Raw genomic sequence first — 20,201 nt, 5'->3', positions numbered from 1 at the left:
ACTACCAAATCTATGTTCAAGTTACAGTCAGATAAAAGGTACATAAGGTACACAAATCACACTACCTGTGTGAAAATATTTAAAGGATATATGGATGGAAGGGATTCAACCCTGAATGGCCTTCACTCTACATATATTTGTGATTTGTTTTTTAATTCCACATTATATGCACATTTTTCAAATGTACAAATATATTTATGGCGGCAAGCACCACAGTAGTGCAACTGGTTACATTGTTGGCCTCAAAGTGCTGAGGACCGACGTTCATTTGCCGACCTTGCCTGAGTGGCATTTGCATGTTTTTCCTGTGCCTGTGTGGGGTTTCTCCGGGCATTCTGGTTCACTGTTGGTGTCCACCAGCAAGTTCGGGGATTTCCGCCACTGCAGGCCACCTTATGGCCACAGCTCCGGTCGGCCTCCACAGCAATGGAGTTGCGGAGCATTGTCCACTTGGACTCAATGTCCCCCGCCTCAACCTGAACATTTCCAAAGTTCTTTTGGAGGTGGGAGGTGAAATTTCTTCTGACGGGGGAATCTGCCAGTCGACGCTCACAATAAATGTGGGCCTACCACCATCAAAGCCAACTCACCACCAGGTGGTGATCAGTTGACAGCTCTGCCCCGCTCTTCGCTTGAATGTCCAAGACATCTGACCGGATTAAACTAATTAAAATTTTTTCCTATGAGAAAATATATTTTGGAAGTTGAACAACTCTGTCTTTGAACACTTCACAGGAACAAATTATGTTCAAATTTTTAGGTTCCTCTGCATGTCTTCAAAAAACATGGCGATGCCCACATGATGAAGTAATGGTTTTGAAAACTCCTGATAGGTTAACTGACATGTGAGTTAATTGATGGCACACATGGGGATGTTTTTAAGACCACACCCCAAACATTCTGCTTCTTTGTTTGAAATTATGGGAAAATCAAAAGAATTTGGCCAGGAAATCAGAGAAAGAATCGTGGAGCTCAGGTCCTGGCCCATTCTTGGGTTCAATTTCCAGATGGTTGAAGATGCCATGTTGTCTGTTCAAACAATTATACACGGGTATAAACATCATGGGAATTTCAGACCTATTTGGAGAGAAGAGGCTTGTTGAAAGAGGTAAATAAGAATCCAAACATCACTGTGGCTGAGGTCTAGATATGCAGTTGGGAAATTGGAAAAAGTTCAAGAAAGTCAGCCATCACTGCAGCCGTCCACCAGTTGGGGCTTTATGGCAGAGTGGAAACCTCTCCCTCTCCTCAGTGCAAGACATGAAAACCTGCATGGAGTTTGCTGAAAATCACCTGAAGGACTCCATGATGATTCGGAATAAGAGTCACTGGTCTAATGAGACTAAGATATAAATTGTTCGCCTTAATTCTGAGTGACGTCTTGATCAAACGAGGCACTACTCATCCCTGTCCAATACAGTCCCGGCATGGTGGTGTCAATCTCATGGTCTGGGTGTGTTCTTCAGCTGTAGGGACAAGAAGACTGCAATCAAAGGAAAGATTAATGTGGACCAGTACAGGGATATCCTGGATTAAAACTTTCTCCAAAGTGATCAGAACATGGGCTGAAGGTTCACTTGAAAAGAAAAAAAGACAGTGACTCGAGGTACACAGCTAAAATACCAAGGAGTGTCTTCAGAACAATTCGGTGACTTTTCTTGAATTAACTTTCTCTGGAAAGCCTTTAAGATGGCTGCCGACAACGTTCACCATCCAACCTGAAAGAACTAAAGAAGATCTGCAAGGAAGAATAGCAGATGATTCCCAAATCCTGGTGTTAAAAAAAAAAAATCGCAAAAGACTAATGGGTCTCTTTGCTCAACAGGGATCTTCTAGTAAATACTGAGCAAAGGGTGTGTATATTAGTCACTCTTCTTCTTTTCCTTTCGGCTGGTCCCATTAGGGGTCGCCACAGCGTGTCATATTTCTCCATCTTAGCCTACCTCCTGCATCTTTGTCTTTAACTCCAACTGCCCTCATGTCTTCCCTCACCACATCCATCAATCTTCTTTTGATCTTCCTCTCGCTCTTTTGCCTGGGTGCTCCATCCCCAGCATCCTTCTACCAATATACTCACTCTCTCGCCTCTGAACATGTCCAAACCATCGAAGTCTGCTCTCTCGAATCTTGTCTCCAAAACATCCAGCTTTGGCTGTCCCTCTAATGAGCTCATTTCTAATCCTATCCAACCTGGTCACTCCGAGCGAGAACCTCAACATCTTCATTTCTGCCACCTCCAGTTCAGCTTCCTGTTGTTTCTTCAGTGCCACCGTCTCTAATCCGTACATCATGGCCGGCCTCACCACTGTTTTATAAACTTTGCCCTTCATCCTAGCAGAGACTCTTTCGTCACATAACACACCAGACACCTTCCCCCATCTGTTTCAACCTGTTTGGACCAGTTTCTTCACTTCCTTACCACACTCACCATTGCTCAGCTGTTCCAACCTGCTTGGACCAGTTTCTTCACTTTCTTACCACACTCACCATTGCTCTGTTTTGTTGACCCTGAATATTTGAAGTCGTCCACCCGTGCTATCTCTTCTCCCTGTAGCCTCACTCTTCCCCCTCCACCCTTCTAATTCACGCACATATATTGTTTTACTTCGGCTAATCTTCATTCCTCTCCTTTCCAGTGCATGTCTCCATCTTTCTAATTGTTCCTCCGCCTGTTCCCTGCTTTCACTGCATATCACAATATCATCTGCGAACATCATGGTCCAACGGGATTCCAGTCTAAGCTCATCTGTCAGCCTATCCATTACCACTGCAAACAGGACGGGGCTCAGCACAGATCCCTGATGCAGTCCACCTCAAATTCTTCTGTCACACCTATGGCACACCTCCCCATTGTTCTCCAACAAAGACGCAATGTTGCTCCTTCTGACCTTCTCTGTACTTTTTCCCCAGAATCCTCAAGACAAATGATGCATCTGTGGTACTCTTTCTAGGCATGAAACCATACTGTTGCTCCCAGATACTTACTTTTGTCCCGAGTCGAGCCTCCACTACTCTTTCCCATAACTTCATTGTGTGGCTCATCATCTTTATTCCTCTATAATTCCCAAAGCTCTGAACATTACCTTTGTTCTAAAAAATGGGAACTAGTACACTTTTCCTCCATTCTTCAGGCATCTTTTCGCCTGCTAGTATTCTGTTGAATAAGTTGGTCAAAAACTCCACAGCCATCTCTCCAAATTGCTTCCATACCTCCACCGGTATTTTTTCAGGACCAACTGCCTTTCCATTTTTTATCCTTTGTAGTGCCTTTCTAACTTCCCCATACTGATCATTGCCACTTCTTGGTCCTTCACACTTGCCTCTTCTACTCTTCCTTCTCTTTCATTTTCTTCATTCATCAACTTCTCAAAGTATTATTTCCATGTACACTACTGGCACATTTCCATCTCTATCCTTAATCACCCTTACCTGCTGCACATCCTTCCTGTCTCTATCCCTCTGTCTGGCCAACCTGTAGAGATCCTTTTCTCCTTCTTTCGTGTCCAACCTCATGTACATGTCTTCATATGCCTCTTGTTTAGCCTTTGCCACCTCTACCTTTGCCCTACGTCGCATCTCGATGTACTCCTTTCGCCTCTCCTCAGTCCTCTCAGTATCCCACTTCTTCTTCGCTAATCTCTTTCCTTGTATGACTCCTTGTATTTTGGGGTTCCACCACCAAGTCTCCTTCTCCCCTTTCCTACCAAAAGACACACCAAGTACTCTCCTGCCTGTCTCGCTGATAACCTTGGCTGTAGTAGTCCAGTCTTCCAGGAGCTATTGCTGTCCATCGAGAGCCTGTCTCACCTCTTTCCTCAAGGCCGCACGACATTCTTCCTTTCTCAGCTTCCACCACATTGTTGTCTGCTCTACCTTTGTCTTCTTAATCTTCCTACCCACCACCAGAGTCATCCTACACACTACCATCCTATGCTGTCGAGCTACACTCTCCCCTACCACTACTTTACAGTCAGTAACCTTCAGATTACATCGTCTGCGCAAAATATAATCCACCTGTGTGCTTGTACCTCCACTCTTGTAGGTCACTATATGTTCCTCCCTCTTCTGGAAATAAGTGTTCACTACAGTCATCTCCATCCTTTTTGCAAAGTCCACCACAATCTGTCCCTCAAAGTTCCTTTCCTCGATGCCGTACTTACCCATCACTTCTTCATCGCCCCTGTTTCCTTTACCAATATGTCCATTACAATCTGCACCAATCACAACACTCTCGGTGTCTGGGATGCTCAGAACTACTTCATCTCGTTCCTTCCAGAATTTGTCTTTCAACTCTAGGTCACATCCTACCTGTGGGGCATAGCCGCTAACCACATTATACATAACACCCTCAATTTCAAATTTTAGTCTCATCACTTGATCTGATACTCTTTTCACCTCCAAGACATTCTTAGCCAGCTCTTCCTTTAAAATAACCCCTACTCCATTTCTCTTCCCATCTACTCCGTGGTCAGGGTTTTATTTTTAAAAATTAAAAACAGGTTCACCGATGGTGTAGTTGTCATGCCTGACTGACAAAACTCACCCCGGTCATTATAGACCAGACTTGCAGAGTTACTTTGATCCTTGCCTTTTTTTGTACTTTCAAACTGATTCAGTTTTCAGCCGCCAACCGATTTGGATAATTGGTATCTCCTCTTATAGCTGTTTACAATTGTGCATTTTAATGAATCTGTATAACTATCTGTATAACTTGCAGAATAACTGGATTAACAGAAGAGATAACTCTGACCCCTAACACTACACAGGTTCGACAGTCTGGGCTAGCAAACCTCAAGAACTTCCTGGTTTGCCCTTCTATTTGTGGCTGTTGAAAAATCAAAGTACTCATTGAAGTTTATGAAACAGACAAGGTTGAAACTGGTATTTGTTACAGCAAGTTTTAATTTATCGGTCAAGTTGCTTCGAGTTAATTACCCCATAGTAAACTGTAAACATGGTCTGACTTTTGCGATCAGTATCTTTTTTTGTATGTCAGATAAGTAAACCCTGCTCCTAAACTTTTAACCTTACTACCTTTCCACCTGCTCTCTTGGATGCACAGAATATCAACATTTCTCCTAATCATCGTGTCAACCAACTCCGGAGCTTTTCCTGTCATAGTCCCAACATTCAAAGTCACTACACTCAGTTGCAGGCTCTGTGCATTCCTCTTTTTATTCTGACGATAGATCCGGTTTCCTCCTCTTCTTTGTCTTCGACCCAGAGTAGCTGAATTTCCACCGACGCCCTGCAGGTTAACAGTGCCAGGGGCGGGCGTTGTTAACCCGGGCCACGACCGATCCGGTATGGGATTCTTTAGATGAACGCTCATATTTGTTTGGCACAGTTTTTACGCGGATGCCCTTCGTGACGTAACCCTCTGCATTTATCCGGGCTTGGGACCGGCCTACAGATTGCTCTGGTTTGTGCCCCCATAGGGTTGCATTAAGTAATACACTGGTATTCCATCCCTAATAACATCTGCAACTTTATATGCGCGGGCATTACTGACCACACCCGTACATTTTTCAAATATGAGTGACTGTGTGTGTGTGTGTGTGTGTGTGTGCGTGCGCATGTGTGCGTGCGTGTGTGTATACCTGTGTATATATCTGTGTGTGTGTTGGTGTGCACGGTGGGGCAGCTGTAAAGCGTTGGCCTTACAGTTCTGAGGGACCGGGTTCAATCCCGGCGCGCCAGTTCTGAGGAAAAGGGTTCAATCCTGGCCCGCCTGTATGGAGTTTGTATGTTCTCCCCGTGTCTGCGTGGGTTTTCTCTGGACACTCCGGTTTCCTCCCACACCCAAAAAACATGCAACCTTAATTGGACACTCAATTCCCCATAGGTGAGATTGTGAGTGTGACTTGTCTGTCTCTATGCGCCCTGTGATTGGCTGGCAACCTTTTCAGGGTGTAGCCAGCCTCCTGCCCGTTGACAGCTGGGATAGGCTCCAGCACTCCTGCGACCCTTATGAGGATAAGCTGCTCAGAAAACTGACACATTACTTTTAAATATCAACATAATGACATTACAATTCTTAAAATGGTGACAAAAAGAGTGCTTTTCAAATAAGAACAAAAATGCCCGATACCTTTTGACTGCAGAATTCAACAGAGATGCCTGAAGTTCGGGACCTTTCTGAGCCTTCACCAGAGAAGCCCATGGACCCGATCACTGGAGTTGGTGTTGTAGCCTCCAGGAGTAAAGCACCGACTGGTTATGATGTTGTAAGATGATTTCCTTTTTTTTGTTTTCTTTTTATTTTATTGTAATTCTCATGAACCTCATCAGTCATCTGTACTCTTATTTATTCATTCATTATATTCCATTTATCCGAAGTCAGATCATGGGGGCTAAAGGTCTAGCAGGGAAGCCCAGACTTCCCTGTCCCCAGCCACTTCCACCAGCACTTCCGAGGGCACTCTGAGGCGTTCCAAGGCAAGCTTAGAGACATAGTCTCTCCAACTTGTGGGTCATCCCTGGGGTCTCTTCCGCATGAGTCTTCCACATTATACCCCACCAGGGTGCTCTCGAGGAGTCATTCTAAACATATACCCGAGCAACCTCATCTAGCTCCTTTGATTGGAGCAGTGTCTCAATTCAAAGCCCCTCTCAGATTAGATGACCATGCTTCTCACGCTCTCTCTCAGGGAGAGCCGGGACAACCTGCGGAGGAAACTTATTTTGTTCACTGCTATCCGGGATCTTCTTCATTCGGTCACAGCCCACAGCTTGTGCGCATAGGTCAGGATAGGAACGTCGATCGACTAGTAAATATAGTTTCTTTAGCCCCTTCTTCACCACAACGGATCAATGCAAAGTTGCATCGCTGCAGATGCTGCACCGATCCACCTGTCGATCACCTGTTAATTTATGTCCTCACTCGTGAACATAACCCCAAGATTTTTTAATTCCTCCACTTGGGACAGGATCAAATTGCTGACCTGGGGAAGGCATGCCACCCTTTTACAAATAAGGAACATGGTCACATATGTGGAAGTGGTAATTTTCATCCCAGCTGGTTCACGGTTCTCTGCGAATCGCTCTTGTGATAGTTGGAGATCACCTCTCTGCATTGGCTGCGCATAGAAATTCTGTCCATAAATGTTATGAACAGAATCGGTGACAAAGAGCAGCCTTGGGGGAGAGCAACCCCTGTCCGGGGCTTCGTTACCGCATTCTTCTGCAGCACCCCCCACAAGACTCCCCAAGGGATATGGCGGAAAGCCTTTTTCAAGTAAACAACACTTGTACACTGGTTGGGCTAACTCCCTTGCCCTATCGGAGACCCTGGCAGTGATGAAGATGTGGTGCACTGTTCCACAGCAAGGACGAAAACTTCACTACTCCTCTTGAAGCAGATATTCGGCTTCCCGATGGACCCTCTCCTTCAGCAACCCTGAAAAAAACTTTACCACGGAGACTGACAAGTGTAATTCTCTTTTTTTATTTGAACACACACTCTGGTCCCTCTTCTTCAGTCTCCCAATCAAAAGGCGCTGTCCCTGATGTTCACGCGATATCCAACCCTTTCCAGAAATGAGTCTAACTTAATGCCAGCAATGTTACCCAAACTCTGACACCGGTCGAAAAGGGACTGAACAGCCCATATGAAGGGATTGGGTACCCCATATTCCCAAAGCACCCCCCATAAGATTCCACGAGGGAAATGGTCGAACACCTTCTCCAATTCCACAAAACACTTACAGACTGGTTGGTTGAACTCCCGTGCACCCTCAAGGATCCTGCTGAGGGTGAACTTTTCCAGAGCCAGGACGTAAACCACACTGGCCCCCCTGAATCTGAGATTTGACTTCCCAGACATTATGAGCAGACCCTGATGATATGTTTGGACCTGCCAGTTCAGACGGTCATCTTCCACCAACATCGGCGCAAACTCACCACCAGGTTGTGATCAATTGACAGCTCCGTTCCTCTTTCCACCCATATGTCCAAGACCAGGTGCTGCACGTCCAATGACACAACCACAAAGTCGAACATCGAACTGTGACTTGAAGTGTCTTGGTTTCAAATTACACAGTTTGACACCGTTATGCTTGAACATGGTGTTCGTTATGGACAATCCAAGATGAGCACTGAAGTCCAGTAACAGAATACCACTCTGGTTGTGGTCGGGGTTCCGTTCCTCCCGGTCATGCACTTTAAGATCTCACTGTCAATGCTTACATGAGCATTAAAGTCCCCCAGGAGAATGAACGTGTCCCAATCAGGAGCACTCTCCAGTGTCGCCTCCAAGAACTCCACGAAGGCTGGGTACTCTGAATTGCTGTTTGGTTTAAATGCATAAAGTCAGGACCTGTCCACCCACCCGAAGCTACCCTCTCATCCACCGGAGTGAATCCAAAGGTAGAGGCGCCGAGCTTAGGGGCAATAAGAATGGGGCCTCTCACTGTGGGTCACTTCTGAGTGGAAGAAAGTCCAACTCCTCTGAAGAGGACTGGTACCAGAGCCCAAACTGTGTGTGGAGGAGAGCCCAACTACATGTAGTTGAACTTCTCGACCTTGACCACACTTCATATTGGGCTTCTTCCATTCCTAGAGCCAGCTTTGGTCGGTGGTGATCAGATCGCCAAGGTCACCGCCCCTGGCCACCGCCCAGCTCACATTGCACTCGACCCCTAAGGCCTTTCCCTCATGTGGTGAGCCCATGGAAATAGGGACCCATGTTACCATTTCAAACAGTGCCCACCTGAGGCACATGCATGCAAGCCTGGCCACCAGGCGCTTGCCTTCGAGCCCCATGTCCAGGCCTTGCTCCAAATGGGGTGACCCTTATCTTGGGAAGGGAAAACGTCCTCCTGAAATTTTTTTTTTTTTTATCGTCATAGGGTATTTTGGGAGCTGTGCTTTGTCTGGTCCCTCACCTCTGGTCTGTTTATAATTGGTGACACTGCCACTGGCAAAAAATCACTAGCTAACCTAGCTCCTACAATCACTGGGGCAGACGAACCCATCCACCTTGATCAGGTGACAGCTCAAAGAGGGGTATTCTTGTTTATTCAGCACAGAAAGTACACGGTTGCATGGACCATGTTTCCAATGCACACTTTTTCTCACTTGCATTCACATCATGCTAACCACTGGACTACTCTGTTGATGCTAGGTTTCAACAACAACAGACGGTCTGGATGCTGATTTATGGAAGGATGGACTTTTCAAGTCCAAGGTGACCCGGTACCTGTGCTTCACCAGGGTATTCTCAAAGGAAAATGTAAATATCCTCATCTTTCAGAACATGAAAGACAACAGTAATGAAATACAGTAATTCTGTCTATTCTTCACAATTGTATGAATACAAAATTGTTTTGTGGTGTAAATTGCATATTTGTTGATTCTCTACAATTGATATCAACATAAAAATCTCAATTTCTTAAACTGTAATCCAGTAAGTATGTGGTTTTCTTGGTTAAAACGTGACATCACCTAACCATGTAATTTACAGTGATCCCTTGTTTCTCACAGTTAGTTGGGACCAGAACCACCTATTTGTACTTTGCATTTTAGAGACAAAATGAGGTATTTAGTTAAATCTTTAATTATAAAACCTTGAAAATATAATATATACAGCAGTGGTCCCCAAACATTTTTTGAACCACAGACCCGTCTCGAGTATGTGGCCTCACAGTTCTGAGGACCCGGGTCCACTCCGGTTTTCTCCCACATCCCAAAAACATGCCAAGCATCCCAAAAACATGCAACATTATTTGGACACGCGAAATTGCCCCGAGTTGTGATTGTGAGTGCAGCTGTTTGTCTCTGTGCCCTGGGATTGGCTGGCAACCAGTTCGGGGTGCACCCTGCTTCCTGTACTCCCACGACCCTTGTGAGGATAAGCGGCTAAGATAATGGATGGATGGATTATCTTGCTGTATAGTTATCTTTCATCACCCAGAGACTTCTGCTCGTGCTGCCGTGTGGGCACGAGGATGTTTAATCAACAGTTTAGCATTTATACTTACTATACTTGAGACAAAAATTACAACAGTACTAGCTGTCTAAACAATAACAATGAAATAACTTTTGTTCCAGTACAGAAAGTCACAAACAAAGCAAATGCGTGATGTCTTCACATGTAGCACCCAATGTCTGTGACTCATTGTGATGATGTCACTTCCAGCGTGCTGCTTACATCCCTTCCGTTTCTCTGGTGTGGTGCCCCCTACTTGACAGGAGGGACTGTGTCTTCCTCATCATCTCCATTCTGTTCTGGCCACATCTCCACGAATCCTCTTTTTTTTATTTCATTTGGGTGGTCCAAAATGTCACAGACGTTATGAATAGAGCAACCATGAGTCGATGAAGCAACCATAAGCAAACAAAGCAACCGCGATCCAGCGCCATTTTTTTCCCTTCTAATCCTGAATTTCTTTCAAAACTAGAAGTTTTCCGGGGAGGCTTTTCGTAACCCGAATCTTTCGTAGACAGGTACCAATGTGTGTGTTTGTGTGTATAGATTTGCGTGTGTGTGTGTGTGTGTGTGTATATATATATATATTATATATATATATATATATATATATAATATATATATATATATATATTATATATATATATATATATATATATGGAGAGAGAGAGAGAGAGAAAATATACAGTAATCCCTCTTTTTGGGAGGGTGGGGGGCTTCAGAGGTCATTGTCATCTTTTTCCATTTATTAATTTTTTCTGCTTCATTGGTCCATGTTGTCTTGCTGGGGATGCCGCATTATACCCTATCAATGCGGCTTCCCGCTACAGTACTGTACTAATGTGTGTCGCCGTTTATTTATTTATTTATTTTGCTTCATTGGTCCATGTCGTTGCGCCGGGAATGGCACATTAGTACATAGCGTAGCGATCCGTCTTTTTTTGGGGGGGGGGGGGGGATCCGCGATGGACCGAATCCTTAAATGACAAACAAACCAAACGCATGATGTCATCTGTCGAGCGCAGAAGGTTGCCGACGCATCCCTGTCACGTTCCCTCTGTCTCATGGTTGTGACGTCCCGTATCATTGTTATGACGTCCTGTCCGTCACACCAATGTGACTTTCTTCATTGCATCAGATTATTTAAGCACATTGAGCATCAAGGATTAAAAGTGAGGGATTACTGTTTTTACATACTGTTAGAATGATTCACAGCATGCAGTAGAGTATCCGTGTGTATGTGTGCTCTTTCTTTAATGCCGGAAGATGTCGCCAAAACTCTAAATTATTGAGAATGTGTGTTGAACGACAGGGTGCTTCTGAGGCCAGTGGTGCACGAGATAGGCTGTACTCATAAAATTCTGCAAAGCCGTGGACACTGACATTGAGACAAAAAAACCTTTGTCATCATGAAGTTGTGACTACAACTGCCCATTATTTTCCTCAAGCCTGTCAAGAAACACATGCCAAAATATATGAAACACGTGAGAAAGAAGAGGAGGAGATACATTCATTTAGATACATATTGCTGCTTTGATGCACAGTTAAAGAATCAGAACCATCTCTATTCGCTAAGTATGTCATAAATTAAAGCATTTTTCTCCTGTAGTTGGAGCCGCTCAAGTTCAACATACATGACAACAACCGATAAGACCCATCATTGAGATGTAAAGACAATGCAGAAACAGTCACAGAGCAATCAGGGTTGATATTTATCTGGTACTGGTGGAATTACTTTTGTTTTTTGTCAGGTTCACCAATCAGACATTCATTAAACAGGACAAGAAAGGAAGCAAAGACACCAGTTCAAGTCTCGCGAGGAGAGAGGAGAGGAACTGTCTCGTACAATTCACCACTGCACTCTAACTATCCTCTCCTCAGCACCTCTATTTATTTAGTTTTAAGACGCCCCTTATTTACATGGATCTTACAAAAAGGAGACGGCAAGCAAAACAGTTGGAAACAAGGTGTACATGTTTGGTCATGCGCGTGTGCACGTGTGGAAGATTGCTGAATACATGTGTGGTCATCTTTTCTTTAACAGGCAGCAGTTCTAACAGTTCTGATGATTAGACGTTTTTGTCCTTGCTATCTCCTGCTAGGAGGCTGCCACGTTATCTAGAGCAGAGCAAAGCATTCTTCATTGCAGGCACAGCAGTAACTGAATTGGAGCAGAGCAAAGCATTTCTTCATTGCAGTCAGGAGCAGTTACTTAATTCTATTTACAATTATTTCTACATTATCCTCCCGTTTATCGTACATTTGCTCAAATCCTCACATCACCTTTTGGCTTTGTTCTATATTGTTACACTATGGAAATGAGGAAAATATAGGACTAATTACTTGTAATCTTCTGGATCAGAGAACAGGTCAGGAAGAAAAGTCATAACGTCATCATCGTGGTCAACTATCACTGTCATTACCCTGTTGTGCCAATAGTGGATATATTTCTGCTAATTTTGAATTTGTCGGGGCAAGATCAGTGGTTATAAGTTGGTTAAGTGATGCCTTTATGCAGGGAATACAACAACATCCACACAATGCAAGAATAGCTGCAAACAGCGATAGAAACTAGGTCAGAGAACACCAATTTTTTAGATTTGCCAAACATTTTTTTTTTCCCACCACTCAGACCAGACTGATGTGTTTACACCAGAGTGCTCCTTCATCTTGTGCTTCAGGGTGCGGAGGCCTCGAATGGCCCCTTGTGAGTGACCCATCAGGTGCTGTGATATTTGGAATAAACAACACTGGTCACCGAACATTGAGCAGTCGCCACCCTTCTTGACCAGGAGCATGTTGACCGCGATGCGGTTCTGGAACGTCATGAGTGAGGTTGCAGCTAGTTGTTCCCTTATGGCAATAAAGCCTGCTTCCGTATAATTACCTAGTTTCTGTACATTGTAATGTATGTAGTTGATTCTGTCAACGTTTTTATTCAGAGTTATCCATAACAAGATGGATTCCCATCCTGCAGCAATCTTGTTAACCAACTTATACTCATCTGGTACGCCGTTGGGATGCCATTTGCAGCAATGTATGTTGGATCTCCATCTTTCCAAGAGGACCTTCGCCTTCGGGAGAACCCAAGGGGAGGTCCAAAGATGGATGCAGCCAATTATATATACTCTGCTTTGGTTGGAAACACAGTCACAGATAAGAGCAGTGATACCAGTGCACACGTTCCTGCTGCATTTATCAGTGTCATCCACGCGTAAAGTTGTGGAAGTATCATAAGGCGACCTCCAAGTGGTCGCCATATTGGCTGCAGACCCTGTCTGTGCCGTCACCCCCAGACATTCGCCATTGAAAACACGCGGTGGACCCTACTATGGAAGATAAACAAGCCCCTTCTGACACGGAAGATCTTTTCGAAGAAAAGAACATCACTCAACCGAGTGAAGTTACCGGGGCATTATTACCCTATTGTTTCGAGCCATATTTAGATAACTATGCACCTCCGCGTAACGGTGATAAACGCCCACTTCCACGGTGGACATGAGCCACCGAGGCGACGAGCCACCCTGGCCGACAAGGCCGGCGGCTGGCTCTCACAATACGTCGTACGGCATAATAAAAGCCAGGGTACTGAGAAGGGTAACGGACAAACACTGAACATAGAAAACAAGTAATACATAATAATATGGCGGTAATATGGTGTGTGATGGTTGTTTGGAGTGGGCAAGAAGAGTTTTGAGCGATTTCTACATTAAGTGTGTATGTGGAAACACGCAGCACGGGAAATGATGCATGTGTGATTCTGTTTTCTGTTTACATAAGCAAAAAGGGAAAAAGCCAAAAGAATACAATACACTTCAGACAATTCACACGGACGACAGATCAAGAAGTATTTCTCTAGAAGAGTCAAGACATAACAATAGCATCCCGAAACAGTTGGCTCTTGACATATACAGTTGAAGCCAGACATTTGCATACATTGTACAAAAACACACGTTTCATTTGATGTCTCACTGTCTGAAGTCAAATCACACCAAACCCCTCCCATTTCAGGCCAGTCAGGATCACCACAACTATTTCCATCCAACCATTTTCTTAGCCGCTTATCCTCACGAGGGTCACGGGAGTGCTGGAGCCTATCCAAGCTGTCCTGGGGCTGGAGGCAGGGTACATCCTGAACTGGTTGCCAGCCAATCCTGGTGCACATAGAGACAAACAGCCGCACTCAGAATCACACTTGGGGACTATTTAGAGTGTCCAATTAAAGTTGCATGTATTTGGGATGTGGGAGGAAACCGGAGTGCCCAGAGAAAACCCATGCAGGGATGGGGAGAACATGCAAACTCCACACAGGCGAGGCCGGGATCGAATCCTGGACCTCAGAACTGTGAGTCCAACACTTGATCCACCGTGCCGTGTAATAAACTGAAGAAAAACAATATTTGAACACCCTGCTAGATTGCAGGTTCTCCCACTTAGAAATCATGTAGGGGTCTGAAACATTCATCCTAGATGCATATCCACTATGAGAGAGATAATCTAAAAAGAAAAATCCTGCAAATAAGTATTTGAACACCTGTCTATCAGCTAAAATTCTGACCCTCAAAGACCTGCTGGTCTGCCTTTAAAACTCCACCCCCACTCCATAGTTTATCCTGAATCAGATTCACCTGTGTGAGGTCGTTAGCTGCATAAAGACACCTGTCCACCCCATACAATCAGAAAGTCTCAAACTTGTAACAAGACCAAAGAGCTGTCCAAAGAGACCAGAGACAAAACTCCACACGGCTGGAAAGGGCTACAGAGAATTTGCCAAGCAGCTTGGTGAAAAAATTTCCATTATTGGAGCATTCCTTGGAAGAAGCTAAACATGATGGTCAGTCTGAATCGCAGTGGTGCCCCATGCAAGATATCTACTTGTGGGGTCTCAATGATCGTTAGAAAGTTGAGGAATCAGCTCAGGACTACACGACAGGACTTAGTCAATGACCCGAATAGAGGTGGGACCACCGTTTCCAGGGGGACTGTTGGTAATACACTAAGACGCCGTTGTTTGAATTCATGCATGGCACGGAAGGTTCCCCTGCGTAAACCAGCACATGTCAAGGCCTGTCTTAAGTTTGCCAATGACCATCTGGAGGATACAGAGGAGTCATGGGAGAAAGTTTTGTGGTCAGATGAGACCAAAATGGAACTTTTTGGCCATAATTCCACTCACCGTGTTTGGAGAAAGACAAATGATGAGTTTCATCCCAAGAACAACTTGCCTACTGTGAAGCATGGTGGTGGTAGCGTTATGCTTTGGGGGGGGGGGTTCTGCACATGGGACAGGACGACTGCACTGTATTAAGGAGAGGATGACTGCTGCCATACATTGTGAGATTTTGGGGAACAATCTCTTTCCCTCAGTCAGAGAAAGATGGGTCGTGGCTGGGTCTTTCAACATGACAATGACCCAAAGCACACAGCCAGGAAAACCAAGGAGTGGCTCCGTAAGAAGCATATCAAGGTTCAGGGATGGCCTAGCCAGTCTCCAGACCTAAACCCAATAGAAAATCTTTGAAGGGAGGTGAATCTCCGTGTTTCTCAGCGACAGCCCAGAAACCTGTCTGATCTAGAGAAGATCTGCGTGGAGAAGTGGGCCAAAATCCCTCCTGCAGTCTGTGCAAACCTGGTAAACAACTACAGGAAATGTTTGACCTCTATAATTGCAAACAAAGGAGATTATACCAAATATTAACATTGGTTTTCTCAGGTATTCAAATACTTATTTGCAGCTGTATCACACAAATAAATCTGTAAAAAAATCATCCATTCTGATTTCTGGATTTTTCTGTTTAGATTGTCTCTCTCACAGTGGACATGCACCTACGATAAAAAATTCAGACCCCTCCATGATTTCTCAGTGGGAGAACTTGCAATGTTGCATGGTGTTCAAATACTTATTTTCTTCACTGTATCTTTTACGAATATCATGAAACAAGGGCTTCAGCTTTTTGCGATGTGACTAAGGACATAGTTTGGGATGCCTTTGTTATTGAAATGAGTGATATTTGAATTCTCATGCTAATGTAAAAATATAAAGCATATTTTGAATGAACACAACTGAAACTCATTTATTTCTTTAGCAGGTAAAACAAGCAGCTGTAACAAATTGTTATACAGAAGGTGTAACATATAAAAATTGTCATGATGTTAATATATAAATAAAATATTTTCTCATGAATTAATATTTAATTAAAGGCTTCTTTCTGCAATGTTGCCGCTCTGTGTAATCGAAAAACCACAGAAATGGTATTTTCAAATTTATTTCATTTGATTTTGTAAATGTTAATTGAAATACAGGACATAATATAATTAAATAATGACAGTATTAATTTATAATTTCAGAAGTAGTCACACCCATCATTGAGATGTAAAGACAATGCAGAAACAGTCACAGAGCAATCAGGGTTGATATTTATCTGGTACTGGTGGAATTACTTTTGTTTTTTGTCAGGTTCACCAATCAGACATTCATTAAACAGGACAAGAAAGGAAGCAAAGACACCAGTTCAAGTCTCGCGAGGAGAGAGGAGAGGAACTGTCTCGTACAATTCACCACTGCACTCTAACTATCCTCTCGTCAGCACCTCTATTTATTTAGTTTTAAGACGCCCCTTATTTACATGGATGTTACAAAAAGGAGACGGCAAGCAAAACAGTTGGAAACAATCAGATTCACCTGTGTGAGGTCGTTAGCTGCATAAAGACACCTGTCCACCCCATACAATCAGAAAGTCTCAAACTTGTAACAAGACCAAAGAGCTGTCCAAAGAGACCAGAGACAAAACTCCACACAGTAGAAAAAAAACACTAAGATGCTTCCATTATCTCATATCTGGTAATCTTTTGCTTTTTGTTTCCATCCCCAATTCCTTTCCTGTTTTTTCAGAGCCATTTAGGAAATGTTCTAGTTGACATGAAGCTCATTGACATAAAGGACACCCTGCCTGTGGGATTCATTCCAATCCAGGAGACTGTTGACACTCGTAAGTCACCACCTCAAATAGCGAGTAACATGTTTGTACTGGGCAGACCTGTACAACTACAAAATGGCATCTTCAAAATGAAATATCTCTTATGAAGAAAATTCCTGGATGAGTTGGAGCAGAAAATATGGCATAAACCCCTCTCTGCCTTTAATTTAAATAACGACATTAGTTTTTTTTCACGTCTGTATACATTTTAAACAAATGTAGTCAAGTTTATATATATTCAAAAGAGTCTCAAGGGGCTTCACAATTGACAAAGATCAAAACATACCCTTATCCACACTCCCTAACCACCGTACAAAAAAATCCAAAATGTATTTGGTTTGGAAAGAATAAACCTTTAGAACTCAGCACAGGTACAGGGGTCCCCCTTCCAGAATGACCAGGCTAAAATGGATGTTGGGTGGGCAACATTTGGATTTTTTTACTGTGCTGTAAAATGTTTGTGGAAATAGCATGAAATCTGATCTTCTCCCGGTTGTCCGGTGCACAATCCAAGCAGCATCTCCCTCAGATTCTGTCATTGTCACTTAGTTCCCGCTGCAACCATGAGAGGACGGGGGATGAGAAAAGACAAGCAACAGTAACACAGGCCTGTATGTATTTAAACTCGATACTAAATACCAAAAAAAGAAGTCTGGAGGCTATATTCTAACATTTCTACTGAGGTTGCAGCTCCACACGACATTCCAAATTTATTAAAGCAAATTCTTTTTCTGATTTTTCTAAAAGAGTTGATACACGTCAGACAGCATAATTTTCAAGTCAAAAGGTTCTGAACCTCCCTATGAGAACAGTATTTTTTTAATTATAAACTTATATTGCACTGTTCTAATTTATTAAGCACACCGGTTTCAAGACATTTGACAAGTTCAATGAACCGAAAAGGCAATTATGTAATTTTCAGGATTACGTAATTTCCTAAAATGAAAAGCTATCATCAGTCAAGTTACATTTTCACATGGTACCCCTTGTTTGATAATAGGTACACAATTTTCACACCCATCAAATTTGAGTATGTAAATTTGAAGGAGATTCCCCTTGAATTTGTTTGAAATGGTGCGTTGTGATGCTTGAACATGATTTTGCGAATGAAAGCACAGGTCATTTGTCTTGTCCTCTTCTGTTCCCTTGGAGGAAGTGATTTGTCAGAAACCTCACATTCTTTTCAGAGGTTGATTTATCACCTTGAGCAAACCCAGAGGGGTGAACAAGCTCTCTGCTTGGCATGTTTCTAGCCAAATACAGTCTGGATAAAGTGGGTTTTGGGAGAGTTTCTGCTTGAATTCTTTGCAGGATGCCAGAATAGCCTCCCAGGGCTGCTTTTTAGGTTTGAACATTCTCTCACCCTCAGTGATGTTTTCTGTTGAGGCTGCTTCCTCAGTTCTCAGTAAAGTTTAGGTCAGGGGAGGATTGGGGGAAAAAACTGACTTTCTCTCTTTTATGCCAATAACAGCAAAGGATGCAGCACTATACACGCTGTATGGTATGTTTTCAGAACCCCTTAAATTTATGCAGCCACTTTCTAAAATAGTTTCAGTCCATTTTTTTTACTCATGAATGTACACAAAAAAAAAACATATTTACAGGAAATACAAAGGAATTGTTGAAATTTTTTCCCGTTTTGTTAAAAAAGCAAAACTGAAATAGAGACGTAAGTATTCAGACCCTTTGGTCTGACACTCATTTAACTCGCGTACTGTCCATTTCTTCCGATCATGATCATCCTCATGATGGTTCTACACCTTCATTGGAGTACAGCTCTGTTTAATTATACTGATTGGACTTGATTAGGAACACCACACCCTGTCTATTGAAGGTCTTATAGGTCAATGTGGATGTCAGAAAGCAAATCATCAATCATGACGTTAAAGGAAATGGCTGAAGAGCTCATAAACGAGAATTGCGGCAAAGGACAGATCTGGCCAAGGTTACAAAAAAAAATTCTGCTGCGCTTAAGGTTCCTACAAGCACAATTGCCTCCATAATCCTTAAATGGTAGAAGTTTTGGAGCATCACAACCCATTCCAAACCTGTCCGTCCGGTCAAACAGACCTATTTGGAGAGAAGAGGCTTGTTGAAAGAGGTAAATAAGAATCCAAACATCACTGTGGCTGAGGTCTAGATATGCAGTTGGGAAATTGGAAAAAGTTCAAGAAAGTCAGCCATCACTGCAGCCGTCCACCAGTTGGGGCTTTATGGCAGAGTGGAAACCTCTCCCTCTCCTCAGTGCAAGACATGAAAACCTGCATGGAGTTTGCTGAAAATCACCTGAAGGACTCCATGATGATTCGGAATAAGAGTCACTGGTCTAATGAGACTAAGATATAAATTGTTCGCCTTAATTCTGAGTGACGTCTTGATCAAACGAGGCACTACTCATCCCTGTCCAATACAGTCCCGGCATGGTGGTGTCAATCTCATGGTCTGGGTGTGTTCTTCAGCTGTAGGGACAAGAAGACTGCAATCAAAGGAAAGATTAATGTGGACCAGTACAGGGATATCCTGGATTAAAACTTTCTCCAAAGTGATCAGAACATGGGCTGAAGGTTCACTTGAAAAGAAAAAAAGACAGTGACTCGAGGTACACAGCTAAAATACCAAGGAGTGTCTTCAGAACAATTCGGTGACTTTTCTTGAATTAACTTTCTCTGGAAAGCCTTTAAGATGGCTGCCGACAACGTTCACCATCCAACCTGAAAGAACTAAAGAAGATCTGCAAGGAAGAATAGCAGATGATTCCCAAATCCTGGTGTTAAAAAAAAAAAATCGCAAAAGACTAATGGGTCTCTTTGCTCAACAGGGATCTTCTAGTAAATACTGAGCAAAGGGTGTGTATATTAGTCACTCTTCTTCTTTTCCTTTCGGCTGGTCCCATTAGGGGTCGCCACAGCGTGTCATATTTCTCCATCTTAGCCTACCTCCTGCATCTTTGTCTTTAACTCCAACTGCCCTCATGTCTTCCCTCACCATATCCATCAATCTTCTTTTGATCTTCCTCTCGCTCTTTTGCCTGGGAGCTCCATCCTCAGCATCCTTCCACCAATATACTCACTCTCTCGCCTCTGAACATGTCCAAACCATCGAAGTCTGCTCTCTCGAATCTTGTCTCCAAAACATCCAGCTTTGGCTGTCCCTCTAATGAGCTCATTTCTAATCCTATCCAACCTGGTCACTCCGAGCGAGAACCTCAACATCTTCATTTCTGCCACCTCCAGTTCAGCTTCCTGTTGTTTCTTCAGTGCCACCGTCTCTAATCCGTACATCATGGCCGGCCTCAC

General features: G+C 43.5%; 1 protein-coding gene across 7 annotated transcripts in view; it reads left to right on the top strand.

Moving 5' to 3' along the window:
• mvb12ba (multivesicular body subunit 12Ba) overlaps positions 1 to 20,201 on the top strand; it is an 81,246-nt gene that overhangs the window by 3,259 nt on the left and 57,786 nt on the right. For 6 of the 7 annotated variants that reach the window (XR_009799003.1, XR_009799004.1, XR_009799005.1 and 3 more), the window contains exons 2-4: positions 6,105 to 6,227; positions 9,125 to 9,232; positions 16,821 to 16,917. Coding sequence is in view for 4 of the 7 variants with exons in the window: in XM_061847722.1 (XP_061703706.1) it covers positions 6,105 to 6,227; positions 9,125 to 9,232; positions 16,821 to 16,917 (328 nt within the window). In the remaining 3 variants the exon portion in view is untranslated. Of the gene's footprint in view, positions 1 to 5,224; positions 5,305 to 6,104; positions 6,228 to 9,124; positions 9,233 to 16,820; positions 16,918 to 20,201 lie in introns of all 7 variants that reach the window. The other variant, XM_061847724.1, reaches the window with a different exon arrangement.

Source organism: Syngnathoides biaculeatus, chromosome 17 (genome assembly GCF_019802595.1).
Source record: "Syngnathoides biaculeatus isolate LvHL_M chromosome 17, ASM1980259v1, whole genome shotgun sequence".
Lineage (NCBI taxonomy): Eukaryota > Metazoa > Chordata > Actinopteri > Syngnathiformes > Syngnathidae > Syngnathoides > Syngnathoides biaculeatus.
Note: the sequence above shows the minus strand (reverse complement) of the source record. Positions and strands in the feature narration are given on the sequence as shown.